This window comes from Pseudochaenichthys georgianus, chromosome 15 (genome assembly GCF_902827115.2).
Source record: "Pseudochaenichthys georgianus chromosome 15, fPseGeo1.2, whole genome shotgun sequence".
NCBI classification, from domain to species: Eukaryota; Metazoa; Chordata; class Actinopteri; order Perciformes; family Channichthyidae; genus Pseudochaenichthys; species Pseudochaenichthys georgianus.
In genome coordinates this window covers 25014623-25036647 of record NC_047517.1, presented here as the reverse complement: position 1 = coordinate 25036647, position 22025 = coordinate 25014623, and the positions used below count along the sequence as shown (strand labels likewise).

Below are 22025 nucleotides of genomic sequence, written 5' to 3'. Positions count from 1 at the left end.
AAACCAACTCCCTATTTGAATAAACAATGTATGACCTTGGAGGAATGTATTAATCACCATGATTTAGTTTCAAAACGTTCATGAAGCTCATCTATTTAGTAATGTAATTGGATTTATTAATCACAACTATGATTGGTTACAAACCAAATCAAGCATTTTCAAGCAAAACAATTCAAAGCTCCTTCTTTCTACATTACTAAATGGATGAGCTTCATCAACGTTTTGAAACTAAATCATGGTTGTGATTAATAAATCCAATGTTCATACATTGTTTATTCAAATAGGGAGTTGGTTTGTTTCTTTATTAGTTTTTTGTACTAAAAGAAGCCAATAATTAATAAAAAATTGCAGACTCAGTGAGTAGACTTTAATAACTTAAACTAACAAAAGGGTGCTTCATGAGTTACGGAAAAATGTCCCCTGTGATTTCAATACTGTTATCTCTTATATCATTAGATTGTTATTATGTATATATGAAAGTGTATTTAACAGCTGGTTGAGGTGGAATTCGTTTTAAATAATTTTTCGTCGGACTGCAACTCATAATTACTTTAACATTTTGAAGATCAGCTCCCTGCCCCAAGCTATCAAAAAAAAAGGTTAAAAAATCCCTTACACATAACATGAACTAAACAGTTAAATGGCATAGATTATGTCTCCATATTCATCACACACCTAGATTATACACCTGAACAAACCCGCATTCGCACACACAACAAATAAGGAGAGGAAATCATGATCAGGTCCAAAATATAAATATGACTTTATTTCACAATCCCAAAAAGAGATCAGCCATCCATATAAGGAATGCTAAATGTAGCCTCTTCTCAAGTCTAAACTGGATATACTTTCAGCAACGTACAGTAATTCAGTTTCAAAATAAGCAAGAGCATCCATTATCTAAACACCATTAACAGTACAGTAAGAACAATATGGTTCACAAAACATATTTACACATTTTCTACTAATAAACGTTTTTTTTAAAGATCTTTTAATGCTGGTGCTAGTTGTTAGTTCCTTGTTGATACAAATACTTTCAATGTGGATTGAGAACGTCCCCACAGTCAGTCAAAAACATTTACAAGTGTAACTTTGTCATGTTGGGTTCAACATTTTTAAATCCACTGATTTAAGAACTGTTTACATTCATTTCACTTTGTGTGTGTGTTGTGATTTTTTAAAATTGTTGCAGATTTTGGTTATTAGTGGAAGACATTTGAGGGCTAGAGGAAAATCGGCACAATCATTCGATGTTTTTCACTGATAATTAAAAAGTATCATGATCAATGGTGGAGATAGAAATGCATCTCCGTCTGTCCGAAAAATTAAAAAACTACCGTTGTATTGAAACATACATCAGATCAGAGTAGAGTTGTATAAAAGCACCATGACACCAATGTACAGTATATAACCATGTCAAGTCAATGTTGTCCTATTAGCACCAAACGGAAGTAAAAGTGTTTGAAAGACCAACAAGTTTCTCAAGAAACATTATACCAGTGTCAGTGTGAATATCAGTGAAAGGTCATTATCTCTTGTGCTATAATTTAATTGCTGAGTTTTAAAAACAAATAGCTTCTGTTTCACCGGTAATAAACAAGATCCTGATTCACCAGGAGTTGACACTAACCCCCTTATTTTGACCCTGTAAGGAAAAGCTCTCTGAAAACAAAGTCTTCACAAAGGTCGAGCACCAAAAACCATCTTCTAGTCTGAGTGGAATCTGATGTTTGAGTGGTTTTCCAACAAAAGCAGAGCGGAAGAGAACAATAGACTGATTATTCAGACACTGTTGTTCATGATTATGGACATAAAAAACGGCGACATATCAAACACTTAATGAATAAGTAGGTCTTATAAGCACCATCAAGTATGTTTTTGAAATCCTATAATCACACTTGTGATTTTTTGAAATAATTTTCCAGAAGGTGAAAATAAGTTAAGTGCTAATAATGGTAAGCACCTTACTGTTGCAGCATTTTGCGATTCCTCAGTATGTAAAGTTTAAAATTTCCTTAGATATGTAGGCCATTTTCAACAAATTGTAAATGAAAAATACTGTAAAGATAAAACCAGGATCATGCTAAACTGTCATATATCTCTATCTGTACATACATATGTAGGCCTAAAGATTGGGACCTTTTCAAGTTAAGTTTAAAAAAATAAAAAAGTGCTTCTTAATATGCCATACAAATCTGTGAATAAAAAGAAAAACATCCAGACATAAAGAAAACAAATCAACAAAGAAGAACATTTCTTTCATCAACTGCCGCCTGAAGTCAGAGGCAGCAGAATGTGACAATCTGTAGTTATTATAAGCACAATATTAGTCCTGTTTCTACATTATGTGATGTTATGGTGTTAAGCAGGTTTTACAGTGAGAATGGCACCAACTTAGAAGCCAATGAGATTCATCTTATGAAAAGCGAACTATTGGCTAAAAAAAAAGAACAAATTCCTACTGTACAACGTGAATTCTGAAAACACAATGCAGGTTATCATAGAAATCTTGCAGTAAACAGGCTTGCACCAGGAATTAAATATAAATCGTTATGATCAGAATAAATAATCACATCTTTTTTGTTCTTAATCATGAATATAAAACCAGTTTAAAAACGTCTTAGAAATGCTTCAAAGCACCATCTCTTTACAATAAAAACACAGAAACTCACAGTTAAAAAAGCCAACCAACTTTGGTCTTCCTCATCACTTTGAAAGCAGAGACCAAGAAGGGCAAAGTCAACAAACAGACTCTAGAAAAGCACAATGAAAACAACTTTAAAAAAACGAGAGTAGCAGTTTGAAGTTGAATGAGGTAAGGCAGAAGCACAGGGTATAGAGGTGTAGAAGTTTCTTTGTGTGTGTGAGTGTGTGTGTATGTGTCAACTAAGTCCAGCGATTGTAGGGGCCCGTCACTTGGGTAAGAGCATAAGGGGACACGGTGACAACACCATCCCTCGGGAGAGTCCAAGCTTGTCGTGTGGGGACATGCATTGTCCTCCTTGTCCCCTCTGCATCCTCCCCTGTTCCCTCCTCTTGCTCCACACCTCCTTTTCCGTTATTCCCCAGACATTCCTCCATCCTTAATCTCTCGGCCTCCTCCTCCCGCTCCCTCTCCCTCTTGGCCATCTTTGCATCCCACATAGCCATCCCGTGCCCTGGTTCATTCAGAGACTTGTGCTGGTAGAAGACCAGGGAGATGCGCGTGGGATGGCTGCGGTCGGGCCTGAGGATTGGGGTGGTGGCGTGGAGCTCCCGCCGCGCACACTCTATCAGGATGGAGCCGTGTGCCGGTGCCACCGCGACTCCGCCTATGTCACGGTCCAGGAAGTTGTGCTCGCTGTCTGACCACACCTCTTCCTGCTTCAATTCCTCTGGTTCAGGCGGGGGAGTCTGTGGGGGAAGGGGGAGAGAAGAGAGTGGAGGAAAGCCATGACCCCTGACCTCTGCAGTGACATCTCCAGCAGCCCTGTGGAGTCCATTGAGCCTGCTGAAGAGGCCCTCAGAGGTAGGTCTGGGGGAGAAGGAGGGGGGAGGAGGAGCACTCCCACTGGGGGAGGGTCTGCGCAGAGGAGAGCAGTGCACCTCGTTTGGCTCAGTTTTAAAACCATGGGGGAAGCCACTAAGGGCATTATGTGGAGGCATATGTACACTCTGTCCACCAGATGCTGAAGCATAACCATTCACAGCATCACTCACTGTTTTATAATTAACAGCTGAGCCATTCTGTCCAAACTGGCCGCCAGGCAGGCCATGGTGGTTGGGGGGGATGACCTCCTTCTGTGGGGTGACCCCTGCACCCGAGGTGGGGTAGCTGCTGGTGCTCTGGTTGTAAGTGCCGGGTTGATTCCTCTCCTGTGGGTACCGTCCATCGCTGGCAGGCCTTGAAGGTAGTCTGTACGAGCTGGAGAAGCCCTGTGGCTCTGTTTTTGAAGTAGATAATACAAGTATTTATAAAAAGCTGATGTATGAATCATCAAAATAACCTTTTGACCTCAATGTCCAACTATTAAAATACATTAACCACATGATTTAATACCTTTGCTGGGGGTGTCGTTCTTCACTTTCCCAGGAGTTTGGGGAGTCAGCCCGAGCTTTTTCTCCAGCTTCCCTGCTTGGGCCTTCAGACGAGCTTCTTGCCTGATCTTACGGGCTGATTTCACTGGCTCAGCCAGGAGACGCACCTAAAGAACACAACAAATATATAATCAACGATTTAAAACATCACTCAGGTTACTGTTTTTAAACGTTTTATCTATTAGCATTTTTCACATTGTATGAACAGTGAGCAACAAGCAAATACCATTTGTTTTTAACAAAAGCAAACAAATACAAGGTTATGGGGGGGATCAGTAAATAAAGGTACATTTTAAATAGAGTATTGCACCGAGTACACAATTATGTCTCATTTGATTTTAATAAGCAAACTATTGGAGTTGTAGGATGAAGTAATTTTTTTATAGAAGATGTGATGCTTAACAAAAATTATAGAGAGGCCAACAGTGGCACATTTTTATGAAGTCAATTTTATATAATAGCCTTTTTTACTTGCTGCCAGCAAGATCTTTAGAAAGTACAGTAGGCATACAATTGTGTTTTGCTTGTTTGAAACAAAGTACTCAAACCACTGACAACATAACAATAACAATAAATAGCAAAAGCTGCTTTCTTACTTCTCTGGGAAAGGCGGACAGAACTTGCAGAGCACCGCTCCGCATCTTGGTCCACTGACCCTCAACCTGACCAAACTCGTCCCTTGCGGAGACTCTGTAAAGTGGCAGAACATGGAGCTGCTCATCTTCTGGTATGTTAGGCACTGCCCGGTTATCTTCCTTGGTTAAAGTGCAAACCTGAAAAAGGTCAAACACAAAAGGCAAGTTGTTCAAACAAACAGTAGACCATGTCCAATGTGATTACCCTTAAGATGTAATCACATGACACAGTAGATAACATGGAGTCACACTCATAGCATGCTCACCACAGTGCTGCCGTTATTCATGTTGTGAGTGTCCTTGTGAGCATGGGCACAGAAATCCACACAGGCTGTGACCCCAGAGAAGGGACAACCCTCCTTCCGACCCAGACGGCAGTCATTTCCTGCCGACTCATTCTCCACCTATGAGAGGTGAAAGGACAAGACGTTGTGAAGAGGTAAAAGATTCAAAGCAGGTCATTTGAAAATAATATAAATAGTCAGCCTAAAATAGTGTGTCAGCTGTTTACTGTTTCATACCTGGTTTTGGAAGGCCTCCGGAGCCAGTCTTTTGTAGAGGGGTGCGAGGTCAGAGGCGAGATTCTGCAGGTTGTTCTCTATCTTCTCCTCCTAAAAGTAATGGACAGATTTAAGAGCATTTGGAGTGAATAACAGCTCATCAAAAAAATACCGGTGTGATTTTCATAGCCAAAATAAGCCACTCGGAGTGGAGTATTTGGAAAACATTTGATTATTATGTCCGCCTTTCCTACGAATAAAATTCACATCACTACAACAGGACAAACAAACAGAAGAAATTGCACTAGATGTTTTCCACTAGGGTTTTTGTCAGTAGACCACTCTCTCACCTCATCCCGGTCGTCTCCAAGCAGGCGGAACTTGCGCGGAACCTTGCTGCGGGCAAACTTACAGCCATTGAAGTACATACTCCAGGAGCAGCCGAAAGAAAATGAAGCTCCGCATGTGTCCTGGTCCAAACCCTGGCAGGCACATGTTCGACTGTGGAGACGGAGTAGCAGGAGGAGGATGATGAAACGAACCAAAGTTGGGAAGAAATTGTGTAATTGCAAAACAAAGAAAGAGGTACTCACTCCTCATTGAGGGCGCAGCGGCGGCTGGTGGGGGAGCCGTATTTAAAGAGGGACTTTGTGAGCTCCTGGTAGAGATTATCTGCAACCGGCCGAGCGATTCCCTCCCACGCCAGGATGAGGATCACCAACACGGCCGTTTCACAGTAGTGCCCCGGCCTCCGGCGGACCAAACACAGCAGCTTCTCCTGTTCACTGCTACGCCGGACCACCTGTCAGATGATGGTGCAAAAAAAAAAAAATACAAGCTGATAACCAACAGCAATGAGGAACAGACAACAAGAACTACAAGAACCCTTCAATATAAAGTAGGGCTGCTCAATTAATCCTATTTTAATCGCTATTACGATTATGGCTTGCAACGATTACGAAAACAACGTAATCGAAATAAAACGATTATTTTTTTATTATTACTTTTTCTTTTTTTTGTCAGTTGAGTTATACTTCAAGTTCAGGGTAATCAACTGTTAAAAACATACTGTTCACATTTTTTATAATAATAATCGCATTTAATAATTGCAATTACAATTATTGACCCAAATAATCGAGATTATGATTTTTGCCATAATCGAGCAGCCCTAATATAAAGAACACATATTCGGGACATTTAGGAACTACAACTCCAAAAAAAACAACATAAGCTACATACCCATTTAGCTATTGGACACCCCTGGGAGCTCTTTCCTTCTTTCCCAGTGTAAACAACAACTTCCAGCCTGACTGCATTTCCTTTGGCACCATATCTGTAACACACATAGGAGAAACGATAAGGTTGTGCTTTTGAACTCAGAGCATATCACACTGGCAACATCACATTGTTGTCCATACATTAGGGCAACATATATGGACAATCAATATATCAAATAAAAAAAATGCATACAATGTAGTAATCATCAGTGGAAGAAAACATATTGGGATTGTGTATTCCTTGTAGTCATTGTGCAGTAAAATGTCATGTATATCATTTTATATTTAGTAGTTTAGATTAATTTGACTGTTGCATTAATGTGTGAGATATTTACAGCTGTACTAATTATATCTTCTTTATATATTGTTGGATAGTTTAATCATCAGTTTAAAGATCATCATATGTCTTTGTCGCTGTCCTGTGAGAACCACGTACCTTAAAAAGAAACAGCCCTGTGCTTTGTATCTTTGTGTCAATACCTACCCAATAGTTTTTTTTGTGACCAGATTATTTATCTGGTCACAAATGTATTGAAGTGGGGGAAAAAATGAGTTCCCTCTGAGATATTAAACATTTCTATAAAATGTGTTTCATACAAAATAAATACTCAAATTGGTTTGATTACAACTATGTCATTAAATATCTCAATGAGTGCAGAATGACGTTTCTTTTGTCTGGTTTTCAGATGGACTGAAATGGACATCAAGATGTTTTAAACGGGCTTGCATCGTGGTTTACGGCCTCTTGTCTCAGCTCTAGGGGTTTCCTGTTTCAACATGTGTGTATCTGAGGCAGAGGGTACACGTATTGAGCTGGCTCAGCAATGCTTCCTTTGAATGACAGACTCTTTGTCTCTGTCCCGCCCCATTCCACCAAGACCATGGCTCACTAGTAAGGTCTTTGCATGTTTGCTAGAAAGCACACCCACATACACAGAGTGTAAACAAAGTTGTAGTCACTCTACCTGTTCTCCATCAGTTCCCTCACTGCAGGAACAGTAGGCCCTGCCCCAAGGTGAGTATAGTAAGGGCCTTCCTCCTTTTCAATGATCTGTTCTGTGGACAGAAACAATCAAAAACAAGATGTATCAGATATCAAAGCAACTTTATCAGGTTTAGAAGTGTCCATCCAATGTGGTGTTGGTATATTTTTGGGAAATTCTCCTGATAAAGAAGTCAGATTAATTAAATGTAAAGGTAAAATACACAGTAAATGCATCTGGATCTCAGTTCAGGGGCCACCACTCTGTATGTTCGCATTTCAAGACCAAATACATCATAACAGCTCAACATGACACCGCAAAGAAATGTGGCCTCCTTTTGCTTGAATTGGCCCATGAATTAGAACACAGCATGTGTGTGTGTGTGTGCGTGTGTGTGCGTGTGTGTGTGTGTGTGTGTGTTTGCATAAGAAAAAGAAAAACAGAAAAGTTTGAGGTTGCAGTATTGCTCCAAAGCCAACATTAAGGGTACATTTAACCCCAAAGTGGAATGTATCTAATGTGACACTAATGCAAATGCTACACACTTTTCTTCTCAAAGGTTATAGGAAGAACAACTCACCCACGCATTCACAGGATGGAAGATCAGCAAGTTTTTTGGAAGGTGTATTTAGCAAGTTCTTGGTAGGGGTATCCAAAAAACTCATAGGAGACTCCAGGAAGCTGTTGACGCTGTTCTTGGAAGGAGTTGTTTCTTCAGACTGGCTCTGAACCCCGTCAGTACTAGTGGACAGGATAGTGACAGGTCCTGCCCTCTCCAGCTTGTAGTAGCCCTGCTGGCTCGGAGGAGGGGACTGCCGGCCCCCCGAGAAGCCATTGGACAGTCCATGGTTTCCAGATGAGTGGCTGAGGAAAGGGTTATTGGCGGCGCTGGTGTTCGAATCAGCACCGTGATGCACTCCCTGAGAAAACAAATGCCTTTCATAGTCCAGCCCAGAATGACCGTTGCATGGATTGTGTTGGTGGAGTGGACCGTTAGAAAGTGACCATGGGTGGTGTTCTGGACCGGTGTTGTTAACCCTTGTGAGAGGGCTGTAGTTGTGAGTCTGCGGCCCGAGGTGGGCTGCACTGTGTGTGTTACTGTGATGGATGATTTGCCTCCTTTCCTCCTGAGCCTCAGCCAAGTATCTGTTCAGGTCAATTTGAGCCTGAGGCAGAAACAGGTTCCTCTTGTGGTGAAGGACTGGTTTCCCCTGAATCTTCTGGCCTCTCCCCCTGGAAGTCTCTCTATTTGGCGTGCGTTTTGAGAGGGGGGTCCGGCAGTTGATTCCCTCATTAGGTCCATCACTTTTTTTCTTCCTGGGCTTGGAAGGCGTTGCTCTTGTTTTTTTCACGGGGGGCTTTTTCTGACTGGGGGATATCTGGGAGTTGTAGTTGTATTTGATGGCTGACACAGGTGTTCCTTTCTGAGGGATTTTCTCCGAGTGCTGGTTGTGTCGAGACTGGATGATGAAAGCCAGGTCTGCTAGCTGAGCTGCCACCTCCTCCTCCTCCTCTCTGTTCCTCCTTGCTTTACCAACAACTCTGTCTCTGTCCTCCGCGAACAATCGCTCATGATCTTTACTGACTCTCATGTCATTGGGATATTTATAGCTGCATTCCGACTTGATGACATGAGAACCAAAGCCCGGCTCTGTCTTCCTACAGGGTGCTTTATCTCTGTCTGAGCTAGCTTCTAAGAGATCGTGCAGATACAGCTTCGCGTTAGACCCCTGGGAGCACTGGATGACGTTTCCTTGTCTGGCCACAGGAGGGCGTATGACTGATGTCTGGTGCAGTGGCGAGCTGATGACCGACACTTTGTTGTAGCGAATAGCTGGTGTGTGTTTGACGTCTTGCAGGGTTGTATTTGTGTTGGAAGTGCTATGTTCACACATACGTTCAGTTTTAATGGAACCTGCGGGGCTCTGAGGTATAGCTGCCAGTTGAGTCAAGGCCTCAATAGCAATAGCCTGATCAAAACTAAGATTTCTTCTCTCTGCCAAAGACTGCACGCTCTGTTGCAAGACACCTTGAGTAGGTTCACTTTTAATGTATTGCGGATTCCTTTGCAGGCAAACAGGAGTGCTTTTCTGAAACAAGTCATTCTGTAAGTCCTCTGGCTCTTTTTTGACAAAGTACAAATCTGGTGGCTCTGTTTTGATGGAGCAAAGAATGGAGGACCGTGAGCTGAAAAGTTTCTCCTCCAGTCCTTTTCTCTCTGTGACAGAAAGACACACCACGGCCGCCAGTGTGGACAGCGGGTCTTCGCAGACCTCGTCTTCATCGCTCAGCTGTTTGGTGGGCTGTTCAGGGATCCACATCCACGGTTCCTCTAGTTTGATCTTCTTTAGTGGAACTGACATGTTGTCCGGAGAAGTCTTGGGTCCATTCTTAGGGCAGTCTTTAGGAGTTGTAGCAATTATAGTCCTTTGAGGCTCTGATGCATTAGTAGTCCATATGAAAGCAGACTTCAGATCAGAGTGTGACCCAGTGGTCATATTAGCACCGTTAGGTTTTGTCAGGTTCTCAGCAGAACCATTCTGAAAATTCACAGAAGAGCATACATGCTGGTGAAGTGCATTGCTGGTCAGCTCCAGCCCGGACTCTCTTTTGACAACTGATGATGGCCGTCCGCCTTGGTCCGAGGCCGGTTTGTGGGTAATGGTGGGAGCTTGTGTATGAGGTATGTGGCCTTCCTCCCCTTCATCCTCCTCTGCTTCCGTGTGGGTGTCTTCCATCTGCGCTTTGGCTTTGCCATTTACCGACCCACTTTCTGGAACCACCTGAGACAGAGAGAGAGAAACAAGAGGAGAGAGGTGACTCAACAAGTTCTGGCAGTATACAGTGATTCAGCTTGTTCTAAACAGTCACGCCACACAGCACAACAGATTGCCTCCCAGCATGGCATGAGCATCTGTTGCAGCCACTACCGAGGCGGTGGAAAATATTATGACATGTGAAAACAAAGAATCTGATTTCTATAAATCTTGCTGAAACTGATCTCTCAACAGAAATAATACAAAAGTGAAGCTGCGTTAGTCACAGTCGAGGCCTCAAACAGGGAAACATGTATGCATGAGCGGCTGAGTGTAAAGCGCTGTGGATCCAGATAGCCGAGTGCCAACAAGTAAACAGTCACGCACAGTTCATGCTTACATCACTAGGATCACTGAGGGCATTTGTAGGTGTGTTCCTGGGCTTGTATGCAAGCACATGTGATTATTAACACAGCATCCCGACCATGTTAACCCCTGTGCATTGTTCAGTGAGTGATTAACCCACTCAGGGTCTAATCCAGACACAGCACAGCTTGACCCTTTGGCTAAGACGGATTCTGACTGCCAGCAAAGCTACGACTATCCAAAGGTCCACAGTATTGACATTTTTATTACCTCCACGAAGAAGTGGAAACTTAATATTTTAAACTTTCGTAATTGTTCGACAATTATAGACATAACTCCATAAACAGGAATAAGATCAATTGATTTAGGAAAAAGTAGAAGCTAAGGCAGTTTACAAAGTACACATGTTATGGTGTATAATGTATTTATGTTTGTATGTAGTCATGTAAGGCTCTGTATGGACTGTTGCAAGATATTTCCTTGAAAATAGACAATAAAGACTCTATCTAAATTAAGGAGCACAAAACAAACCTGATGACAATCTAGCCAAGATACAGTGTTTCTACAACTAAATATACAAATGTGCTTTTCATCATCTTGAGTGAGTATATAATCAACAGAAGTCAAATAAAGCTGCTTTTTATTTGAGGACTTAACCCCACATCAAATTGAGAACTAAAGCCTTCAGCATTAGAAGACTGATTAGAAATGTTGCAGCATGACAAAGATACTAAAAAATCATGTGCCAAGACTCAGCTCACAAAAGGCTCTTAAATTGTAGAAGCTGGAGGATATACAGTACACTCTAAAAACGAATTCAGGGGACCTTTCACCTCCACTTAATTAAATGCATGGTTGCAAGATAAAAATTTGAATTAATTGATTTAGATAAACATTTTAAGTTGCAAACATTAATTTATAAGTTGTGTTGACGTAATAATGTTGGTAATTACATCAACTTAATATTGTGTGTAATTTGAACTCTGATTTCTGCGTTAATTGACTTAAAACTAAATTCAAGTTGTAAGTAATGCAATTGGCTTGATAACTTAATTGTTCTACACCTTGAGTTAAGGATTTCAAGTCCACTCCAACTTTACTTGCCTGGACAAGTTCTGACAGTTAAGACAAATAGAAATATACAAAGGACATTTTTAAGGTGAGTGTCGTCTTTTGTCATTCAAATACAGTAGATAGCCTTGTAGTTGCACTGTATAGGCAAAGACCAAAATTAGCAGCCTTTGAACTGTGAATAGTTCTGTGAGAGGATACAAAGTAGTAGAGGCTACTGTGAGTGTAAAAATACTTTGGTTACTATTGTGATATCACTTTTTATTAAAAATGAATCTCGGTGAAGCAGATCAAGGACATGCTTCTTGAGGTAGGATCGTTATATAGAGTTGTCATTGAAATGCAAGTTGTTGGCAGTCTCCCATTCAGAATATATTCATTTAGGTAATTTCTCTTTTTTTCCTTTTTCAAAAATAGCACAATACAATTGAAGTACGCAGAGAACTATAGCCATCCGCTGCCTTGTCGTGTACCTTGGAGAAAAGGAAGAGGAGTTTAGCGACGTAATTAAAAATCTTGAAATAAAATAAAATCCATGAGCACAGTGTAAAAACACAGGACAAAAGCACTGCTCTCTGTCAGTTACATTTTGAAGCATATTGCACGTTTGGCCACACCCCAATCAATAATATCTTAGCAACGTTCAGCATGGATAGGTGTTGACAGCAATGGCATGGGAAAAGGATTGTGTACAATTTGAAAAGTGGCTTCTGCTCTTCACTTAACCAGTTCAAGTATTGTATGGAACCTGCAAAAAAGACACTAAAACTTGCACGGTTGTGATTGACTAAATCTGTCCACATGCATTTAAACACTAGGCAAAGTACTCAAAAGCACTTCTGTGTGTCTTCAGGACCACATTGCCATGACGACACACACATGCAGACTCAATAGGGGAAAACAATACCAGCTGGTAATAATGGCTCTGAATTAGCTAAGAGTTTAAAAAGTATGCAATTACCTAATTCCTTATCTCTTATGCGCTAACCTATTATTTAATGTGCTTCAAAAGGACATGAATATCGCCTTCATCAGTGACCGGTCCTCCCAGGATCTGACCATACGATGGCAACCATCGTGGTCGAGGGAAACAAACAAATGAGCAAGCATTCTGCGTTAAATGTGTTCATACTGTTTGAAATAATGACTGTCGGCAGTGTAAACATCTTTGTTACATCTTTTGTCAAATGGATGTGTGTGATCTGCAGATTGGTGGCCATTGAGAGTTTGTTTCTGTGGTTTTACAAAAACTTTACAGATTTTACATATTTGGCACTGGTTTTAAATATGCAAAGGCCTCTAACTTCGGTGTGATGGCAGAATTTATTTGCTGTGTCCCCATGTCCCATGGTAATATGGCTAATGTGTTTATTTATTATTTGTGGGGCAATTTAAGTTTGTGTTATTTATCTTTTTTCTTTCAAGATTGAAATGAAGCTCAGCGCAAGTTCTTTCAGGAAGACTGGGTGTATATACATTCATATAATCAGCTCATCACAGGCGTTCTCTTTAACCTATTACATTTCACCTCATTCTCCAGCAGCCAATCAGCGTGCTGCAGCCAAACTATAAAATGGTTCTCCTCTCTCCTGCAGTCAGCTGTGATTTCAGGTGTTCATGCTGCCGCTCGCCTCCTCCCCATCCACCTCCTCTCATCATATCCAGTGCCAGGAGAGCTAATCCAAAGACCTCATCACATCCCCTCTTCATCCCATCTCCTCATCAAATGACCCTGGGGGGGTTCCCTATATGCTCACGGCTGCATTTCCCCCTTTAGATATACGATTTCAGGATCGGGGTCTAATCGCCAAAGACTTAACATTTACCATATGACATGTGTCAATAAATGTTCAAACAAAATGAAGTCTCTCATGATTGAAATATCATGTGTTGAAATAAACAACTGCAGTTCAAAATAAAAAAGTGAATTGCCGAACATTTTTGTTGTGGAATTAATGAATTTCTTTTTTTAAAGGCAAACACATGAAAAAGCTAAAACTACTGAATACAATATATTTGGAGCAACTTAATTTATAAATGGTTGTCAACTTAAAAACTTGTGTTCACAATGATGGTAATTAAGTACATACAACTTGAAATTCCTTTTAAATAATGTGGTAAAACTAGTTGGAACAACATGATCTTTGGAGTAATCAACTTAAAAACTTGTGTTTATTCTACCAATTATTAAGTAAGTGGTAATTAAAAACACCTCTGATTGTAGAGGAAAGGCCTTCTCCCCTAACTCAAATAAGTGTGTTGGTTTAACACAATTTCATTAGAAGTTGTCATAACTCAATAAACATTGATGCAAACTGTTGCGTGGATTTTCTTTGTTGAGCCAAAGCATTTGTTTTTAGAGTGTATGTGCATTTCTGGGATCTGTGTGTACTGTATGTTTATGCAAGTGTGTATGCATTTTTCCTTTAATGAACTTGCACAACTAGATAGATAGATATTGTATATCTGGCACCCATTAAACTCCATCACTTCCACTGTTTTAATCTATTCTGCAGCAGGAGATGCACTTAAAGTTGACAGATCAAGCCGCAACAATACTTAATATAATAAAAAACAGATTTATACGAACACAAATACCAAACAGAAAAGACCTTTGAGTTACATGCTCTCTATCCAACTCTATTTTCCCTCAGACATGGGTGCCAGGGTTGTTCGAGGTCCATATCCTGAGACATCCTTGATAAAATGTTAACAGTGTGTTTGACTTTTAATCGTATCGTTAAAAAGCAGAATTGAGCCTTGTGACATCCCACATGTGACGGCTGCTGAGCAAGAGCACAGGCTGTCATTCATGAGGAAGAAGGTGTTAAAATACAAGCAATGAAGCAGGCTTCCAGAGCTAAAAGCATTCAATTAAAGATGGAAAATAAAAGCTGTCAAAGGTTGTGCTGAGGTGTAAGAGGATTAATACGGAGCAAATCTCCTGCATTGGCTGCTTAAAGAAGGTTCTTAGTTGCCTTAAGTAGATCTGTTGCTGTGTATTGTGAAGTCAGAGAGAAGAAAGAATGAAGAGGTGCATATAGAATGATAGGTAAATGATTAATTTCATACATATCACATTTTCAATATGATATTTAATACTGACTCTCAGACTGTAATTCCGATAAGGAGATTTGACACTGCTGTGTGAGTTGATTGCATTTGGTGTTTTATTAAATGTGCTAATAAAAAAGCTAAAAAGCAATATTTGTACAGAAATGTGTATTTGTTCATCATGCCTTTCTAATCTGAAATGATTTCCAGTCTGAATATCCATTACACATGCTATACCGAATAGAGCCCTTGTTTTTGACTATGTGGGACTGACACAGTTGCACCTTGTGTTTACAACTGATTTTCCTCTTATTTGTTGTACATCCATTGGTGCTGCCTAAACCTAATATTTCAAACTGGTGCAGCTTTTTGTATCTTTTGGACCAGTTATCTTCCGGAATATAATGCAAATTGCCAAAAGCTGTTTATTAAGACAAAGTTAGACTGTCGTTGGACAAGGCAACTGAGCGTTCTAGTGAGCTGTTCAGGTTAATAAAATGTTAAGATCGGACATGATCAGTACGATGGAGCGGATTTAAGTCTTTCTACCAATGTGATATTCCTGATTCCTCTCTGATCCATTTTCTTTCTCCCTTGTCCACTTCACTCGCCGTGTCTTTCAGGACTACTACTAGAAGCACACTGCTGATGCAACAGATAGCTTGAGCTCTCAGGCTGAGGCAATACTAAAGCTACCGTCGATGCAACAGAGTTAGATACCCGTTCCAAACAGACTGTGAAAATGGCCCACCCAACGTTCAAATGAGCAAGTGAAGGGAAGAGTTGGAAAAATGGGTAGCAGGGTGAGGGAGGGAGGGGGGAAAGGCAGTGTGTCTGTCACAATAAACTGCTTTCAATGACAAAGCAACTCTGGCCAGCTTCCAGCACTGCAACACGCGTGTCTCTGTGGATGTATATGTATGTGCATCCAAGTGTTCATGATCCGACTTCAAAGTACAGCGCCTGTTTTTAATGATGCTACATTTAGCCTTGTGATAACAAAAAGCCTATGCAGGATGTAAAGGAACAGTCATGTGCTCTTGTTTAACCTCCGGGTCTCTAGAGATCTGGGTCTGTGATGTGTTAGTGCTGTGTCTTTGTGCTGCTGTGTCTGCCTCAGGGGATCTGAAGTCACTTACATGGCCATGTACTGTTTTAAATGCAAACAGTGTCTTCTTCTTTTCTGTTAGATCAACACATATTTAACTGTTGTGCTTGTCAGAGCTTTTAAAGTCAAATAAATATACATTAGAGTAGCTACGGGTGAGTGCACTACAAACAAACACACGTTCAGAGACCTACCCTAGCAACAGAAGTGTAACCGTCGCCTGAATCCTAACAAACGTGTCTCTATGGGTCTCCAAGGAGGTTTTAAGCAGTGTGTATGTATTCATCACTCGACAACACAGACATACAAACACTCAGATATACACATAAACATCACTACATAAACAAAAAAGAAAGTGTTACGAATATATGAAGTTCATTCTGGATAACTTTCAGCCCTGTTCACTTTGGATATTATACCCCGTTAGGATCTTCACCTCACACGGCTCTTAGAAATGATCACAGAAAAAGCACGCTTCCTTCCTGGCTGTGACTGTGAGTAGTGGTTGATGTGTGATTCTCTCTACACGTGAGAATTTCCTTCATTCATTGAGTGTTTCCTGCCTGCACTAAGCTCAATGTCACGTCGTGAACATAGGAAACATACTACAATAAAAAGAGAACAGCGACAAAGGTGTTATAAGTAGCAATAAACCTAATGAACTTGAATAAACTGGCTCCCAGGACACTCGTATGAATAAGAGCTTAATTAACTGTAAAACTATACAAATTAAGACAACATCATTACCACAAAGACCCTTTCTTACAAACCACACAATAATAACACCATTACTATTGCAGCCAAACTATTAAAAGCAAGCCAAATTACAACCCACGGCTTACAAGCACCACACTTCTCTGCTAAGCAGTCAGAAAACAGCAGGTGCAAACATATGGCTCTCCGGACCACTGCAAGAAAAGGGGAAGCAAAGGGGCTCTTCATACACTATCATGTGTAACGGCTTAAAAAAAGGTCATGCAACAGGGAAAGAGAAGAGCAGTGTCTATTACCATGGAAACTGACCTCTTTATTGCTGACTTTTCTTTTCACATCCTTTAAACCCACCTGGAAAAGACAAGCCAAACACTCACACACAGAAGTCTTCAGTGCTTCAGGAGAAACAATAACAAAACCATCCTCCAAATAAAGTGCTCCAATAGGCTAAATCCAGGCTGGCAGAGAGAGAGACAAACGCAGGATAACCTCTAGCTGAGCTCCACTAGCTGACCCATCTGCAGCGAGACAAAAGACCCCAGGGTGAATGAGCCGGCTGCCTTTACCTTGTCTGTCCTCGGAGGAAGCCCCTCCGGTTTAGGCAGCATATCCCTAAAAGGTATTGGTGGCCATCTTACTTTGCCTTCCTTCAGCCTCAAAAGAAAACCCTAGCTACAGTAGCCGTGTGCAGGGCAAGCTCCTGGGTGTCATGACTGTGAGCTGCTGTAGCAAAGTGCTGCTACAGCAAACACTCACACACATACACACACACACACACACACACACACAGACATATAGACGCACACACATACGGGATGCCTTTCGCAGACGCAGACAGAGCCTCATCAGCCAATGGCGTGAGGACCTCAGCAGCTTGTAAATTATCTTCCATGCCTAGACTCTCCTAAACAAAGGATCCCCTATGTGGGCTTTTTACTCCAGCCCTACACACATGGATTGGTGGCAAGCTGTGGAACGGATACTGCACACATGCTGGATCCGGATCACAGGAAAACAACCCCATCCCTGCAGAGATATTAACCCCTAAAGCAGATCACCAGCACGGCTTTGGAAGAATGGGGATTTTCACTGAAATCATAGCCCCACTGCTATTATTAGTCTATTCATTGATTAATCGTTAGACGGAACAATCAAATCTGCAATTTATACGAATTATATATTTATTTATAATTTTTGAGTGTTATCTTGTTGCAATATATTGGAGAGAAGACAGACTCTACTCCTGATATCTCCAACACTTAACAAATAATTGATTATATTAGGAGCGAGCTGTCCTTTAACACTACTCCCATCAGATTTTTCAATCATGCGATCTAGTTCATAAAATATGTTTCAATATGAAGCATGGTCAATTATTGCATGCCTTTAAATGATAACAAACAGACTATGAATCATTTTCTGCAGCACGTCTAATTCCCACATGATCTAGAGACGATGCGGAAGGCAGCAGGAAAGAGGATGTTGACGGCAACCATACCGTCTCAACAACCCCTCCCCTCATTCTCTCTCATCCACCCCCGGAGCCTTTTTCAATTCCCGAAGGAAAAGCGAAAAAGGGAAAGAGAAAAAGGAGGAAGACAGAAAGCAATGACTAAGAGAGGAACATGTTATGAGAGAGTAAAATACTCCCCCTTTTTAAAGGCAACCATGTGGCGCTGAGGTCACACCAGGACAAGAAGACTGAAGGCAGTGGAGGCTCGGCGGGGATTGCCGTTAACACTCGAATGACCGACTTTAGACGTGTGTTTGAAGCAGAGAGCGTGCAGCTTAATCCAGACACAACAATGAAATATATCTGCAGCGTGCAGTACATATGCAAACAGCAGGATGAATAAAATGAATGCACAGGCGGTGAAAGATGAAGTTGTTATTAAAGGATTTACCCGTAAGCCATGACAAAATCTCAAAAGCACGTTACACCCAACAGGCCTGAGTTATACGATGTGATTAATGTGTTCAACAAAGGAATCATTTGAGTCCTCTGTGAAAACAAAACACATATCGCAGTTCACTTATGAGCATGAATATTTTCACACTATATAAACAATGTATTACAACGTTTTGAACACTATGGTGCAATCTTTGAAGATGAAATGTATCTCTTTTTCTCACATTGCTCTGCAGCTCAACAGACAGTGAGTCAGTTGTTCAGTTAGATGCATATAACTTATCATTGTCAAACTGCTGCATGCTGTGGGGCTTCATGCATATGTAGTCTCACACATTGTTAAAACCAGTGCCTTGGAACAATGCCATACAGGGAATGTGTGTTATATATTAACAGTGGTAGTTGCTGAGAAAAATGTTTTTTCTTTCAGTATTATGATGTATTCTCTTCAACGGTTCATTCCAAACAGGCTCATTTCAGATATCATATCCTCTGCTAAGCGTTAGCAGACACTGGTACTTGCGTACCATGCTGCGAATGGATCTGGCCCTTCCTACATCCAGGACATGGTTAAACCGTACACCCCAGCGCGTGCACTCCGCTCTGCATCAGCCAAACGACTCGCTGCACCCTCGCTGCGAAGGGGACCCAAGTTCCCATCAGCAAAAACACGTGGGTTTGCTATCCTGGCTCCAAAATGGTGGAATGAGCTCCCCATTGACATCAGGACAGCAGAAAGCTTACACACCTTCCGGCGCAGACTGAGAACTCATCTCTTTCAACTCCACCTCGAGCGATAGAATTACTAACAAAGAACTGCTAACAGAGCACTTATATACTAATAAAGGACTGGCTTATCTATAGCCAGTTGAGTAGCACTTGAAATGCTTGGCTCTATGAAACCTGATGTACTTATATGATTCTGTTTTCTTCAAGGTTGTGTCTTCCTGGTCGAATGTACTTATTGTAAGTCGCTTTGGATAAAAGCGTCAGCTAAATGCAATGTAATGTAATTTGAGTGTGCATCTAAGAGCATTCATCATCTAAACAGGTAATATTCAACAGAAGTCATTTTCCCCAACAGTTATAATAACACATTTCCTAACACACTGTAAAACAAACAGGGATGTAGACTAAACACTCGAAAATACACAAGGCATGTGTGTGGTGTGCAAACTTCATTCCCATAAAACAATATTTCCCAAGCACTGTCAGCAACACAAAACCTCAGTCCACATTGCAACAACATATTTTCAGCTATTTTAATCACAATGTGGATAACTGGCTGCAAATTTAGAAGTAGTTTTGCCAACTCATGTGGATATACGACAGCTTTTACGCTAATTTAACCCTGAACTGGCCATAAGAAACTTTTATGGACACCTGAAATATCAATATTTTGCGGGGGAGTGGTTTTACTAGCCATTACACATGCCAAAATATGCATCGTTCACTTTTTCTCTCCTATAAATCCAGAATAATTTCCTGACCAATGATCGTTTTTATGCCAACTTCTAGGCATGTTAATAGAAGTTAAATTAGGTAGCGCTATATCTGGGTTCGATAAGACATTTCCAGGTTCATTGTGGCAGTTATGCTGATCTCTTATCTGAAAGGGAATGTCTATAGTAGTCTGACAGGTTTGACAATTGTGAATGATCTTCAAACTACACTGTCAAACAGGTTACACCAACCTAGTCAACACATGCCTTTGAAAGAACTATCAACTGCTACTTTTTACTTAACAGTGTGTTGCTGAAGCCTGTTGGCATTTCTTGACACTAAATTAAAACCACACAATTCAATAGCTAGCTGAAAATAAATGATATAAATACAATATTTTGGACAATGTCATTTATAAAAAAATGCATATAATAATACATCTCTCTAATATGTGTTTAAAAGTATAAACTGCATTGATTGTACTGTGCTTCTCTGCTTTTATGACTCCTCCTGCAGCTACTCCATTCCTGCATCCAAAAATACTTCACAACTACCAACAGTATTGCACCGCACCCTTCACTTTCAGCTATTTAAATGTCCCATATGTTTTTACCCTATAACAAGCTTCCCAGCTCTCATTAGGAACAAGTCGTTTCACCCTAAACTTAAAACTACAGTACATGAGCATGCATGCAAGGTAAATAAAGTATAGTTCTGCACCACAGTCGTAAACTGTCTCTGACACATCTGGAGGCCGGGCCGCTGATGGAGCTGTGCCAAGAGTGACTGTTGCCAAAAGTTGTCATTACTGATAGCGCTGCTGACGCTAATGTAAACCTGCCTCTCATTTGCATTGAAAAACGACAGATCTCTGCTGAAGGGTAGTAGTTTGAGGGAGTTGTGGCTTTCTTCAGTGAAAGATAACAATGATAATAGTGGTGAAAACCATGGGAAAATATAACTCTGTGCATTGACTTGTCCCCATGCTGCTGATTGAGACAATCGTTCACAACCATTCACACAAAGACCAACAGACAAAGTTAAGGGACTAAGAATAAGCAATACTTATCTATGCAAACACCCAAGTCAGCATTTGGATACTGCGTTGCCAGACCGAGGCAGTTTGAAAGCTGATTTTCCTTGAAGAGAACATTGAATTCATAAATTCAGTGTTACCTGAGAGGAGGCAGCAGTACGGCTCACAGTCAGACCCTAAAAGCTGCACACGAATCACAATGTTACCTTTTCCAAAAGAACATCTGTGGACTTAAGCCTTTGACTTTATGTCTGCACAAAAGGTTTATGCGCTCTCCTCTTCATGCTCTCCGCTTCCTCAACAAATACTAACAAATAAAACTAAATGTTTGGATAGGATAGGCTGTAACCAATGGGTGAGGCTATTTAAGGACACAAGGTATTAACATTCAAATCCATCAGATCCATACATAAACACAGAGAGTGACGTGTAACATACTACAATCCCACTCTTGGAAGAAATTGTGCATCATTCAACACCACTCCCTCAACCCACATGGACTTCATTTAAGGTCCAACAGCGGTTGGTCAGCACAAGAAAACAGTGTGTCATTCCTACTCTCACACCTCCAACCGGGCCAGGAGAGGAGGGATGAGTTTAAAAACTGTATGCATCTACAAAATGTCCTCTTTAATAATTTAACAGTATTATCCATGTGACTGTAGCTGCCGATATTGATCTGGTTAAACACACAATGTATTCTGTGGCAATATGGCAAAACGTGTTTCACCTTGGAAAGGACATTGAAGAAGGTGAGTGGATCCATCAGTTTATGTAAATACTGACACCCTCCCTCCCACACACACACACACACACACACACACACACACACACACACACACACACACACACACACACACACACACACACACACACACACACACACACACACACACACACACACACACACACACACACACACACACACACACACACACACACACACACACACACACACACACACGCAAACACTATGCAGGCAGAGCAGCATTGGGGCCCCAGATCCTCTCACAATGAGACAGGAAAAGGCTTACTTAAGTTTGCGCTAGTACAACATGCTGAGTCGGCATGTTGGCCATTTCACTGCATGTGTGTG

The 22025-nt window shown here is 41.1% G+C and overlaps 1 protein-coding gene across 2 annotated transcripts in view; it reads right to left on the bottom strand.

Moving 5' to 3' along the window:
• Positions 1–739: 739 nt before the first annotated feature.
• Positions 740–22025, bottom strand: part of tet1 (tet methylcytosine dioxygenase 1) — a 33755-nt gene continuing 12469 nt past the window's right edge. Inside the window, exons 1-11 of one of the 2 annotated variants that reach the window (XM_071205652.1) lie at positions 17108–17209; positions 8053–10255; positions 7455–7545; positions 6452–6545; positions 5806–6014; positions 5563–5713; positions 5234–5323; positions 4979–5116; positions 4674–4850; positions 4040–4184; positions 740–3923 (exon numbers count right to left, since the gene is read on the bottom strand). In XM_071205652.1, the coding sequence (XP_071061753.1) occupies positions 2887–3923; positions 4040–4184; positions 4674–4850; positions 4979–5116; positions 5234–5323; positions 5563–5713; positions 5806–6014; positions 6452–6545; positions 7455–7545; positions 8053–10255; positions 17108–17149 (4377 nt within the window). In that variant the 5' untranslated portion in view covers positions 17150–17209 and the 3' untranslated portion in view covers positions 740–2886. Of the gene's footprint in view, positions 3924–4039; positions 4185–4673; positions 4851–4978; positions 5117–5233; positions 5324–5562; positions 5714–5805; positions 6015–6451; positions 6546–7454; positions 7546–8052; positions 10256–17107; positions 17210–22025 lie in introns of those variants that run through there. The other variant, XM_034100824.2, reaches the window with a different exon arrangement.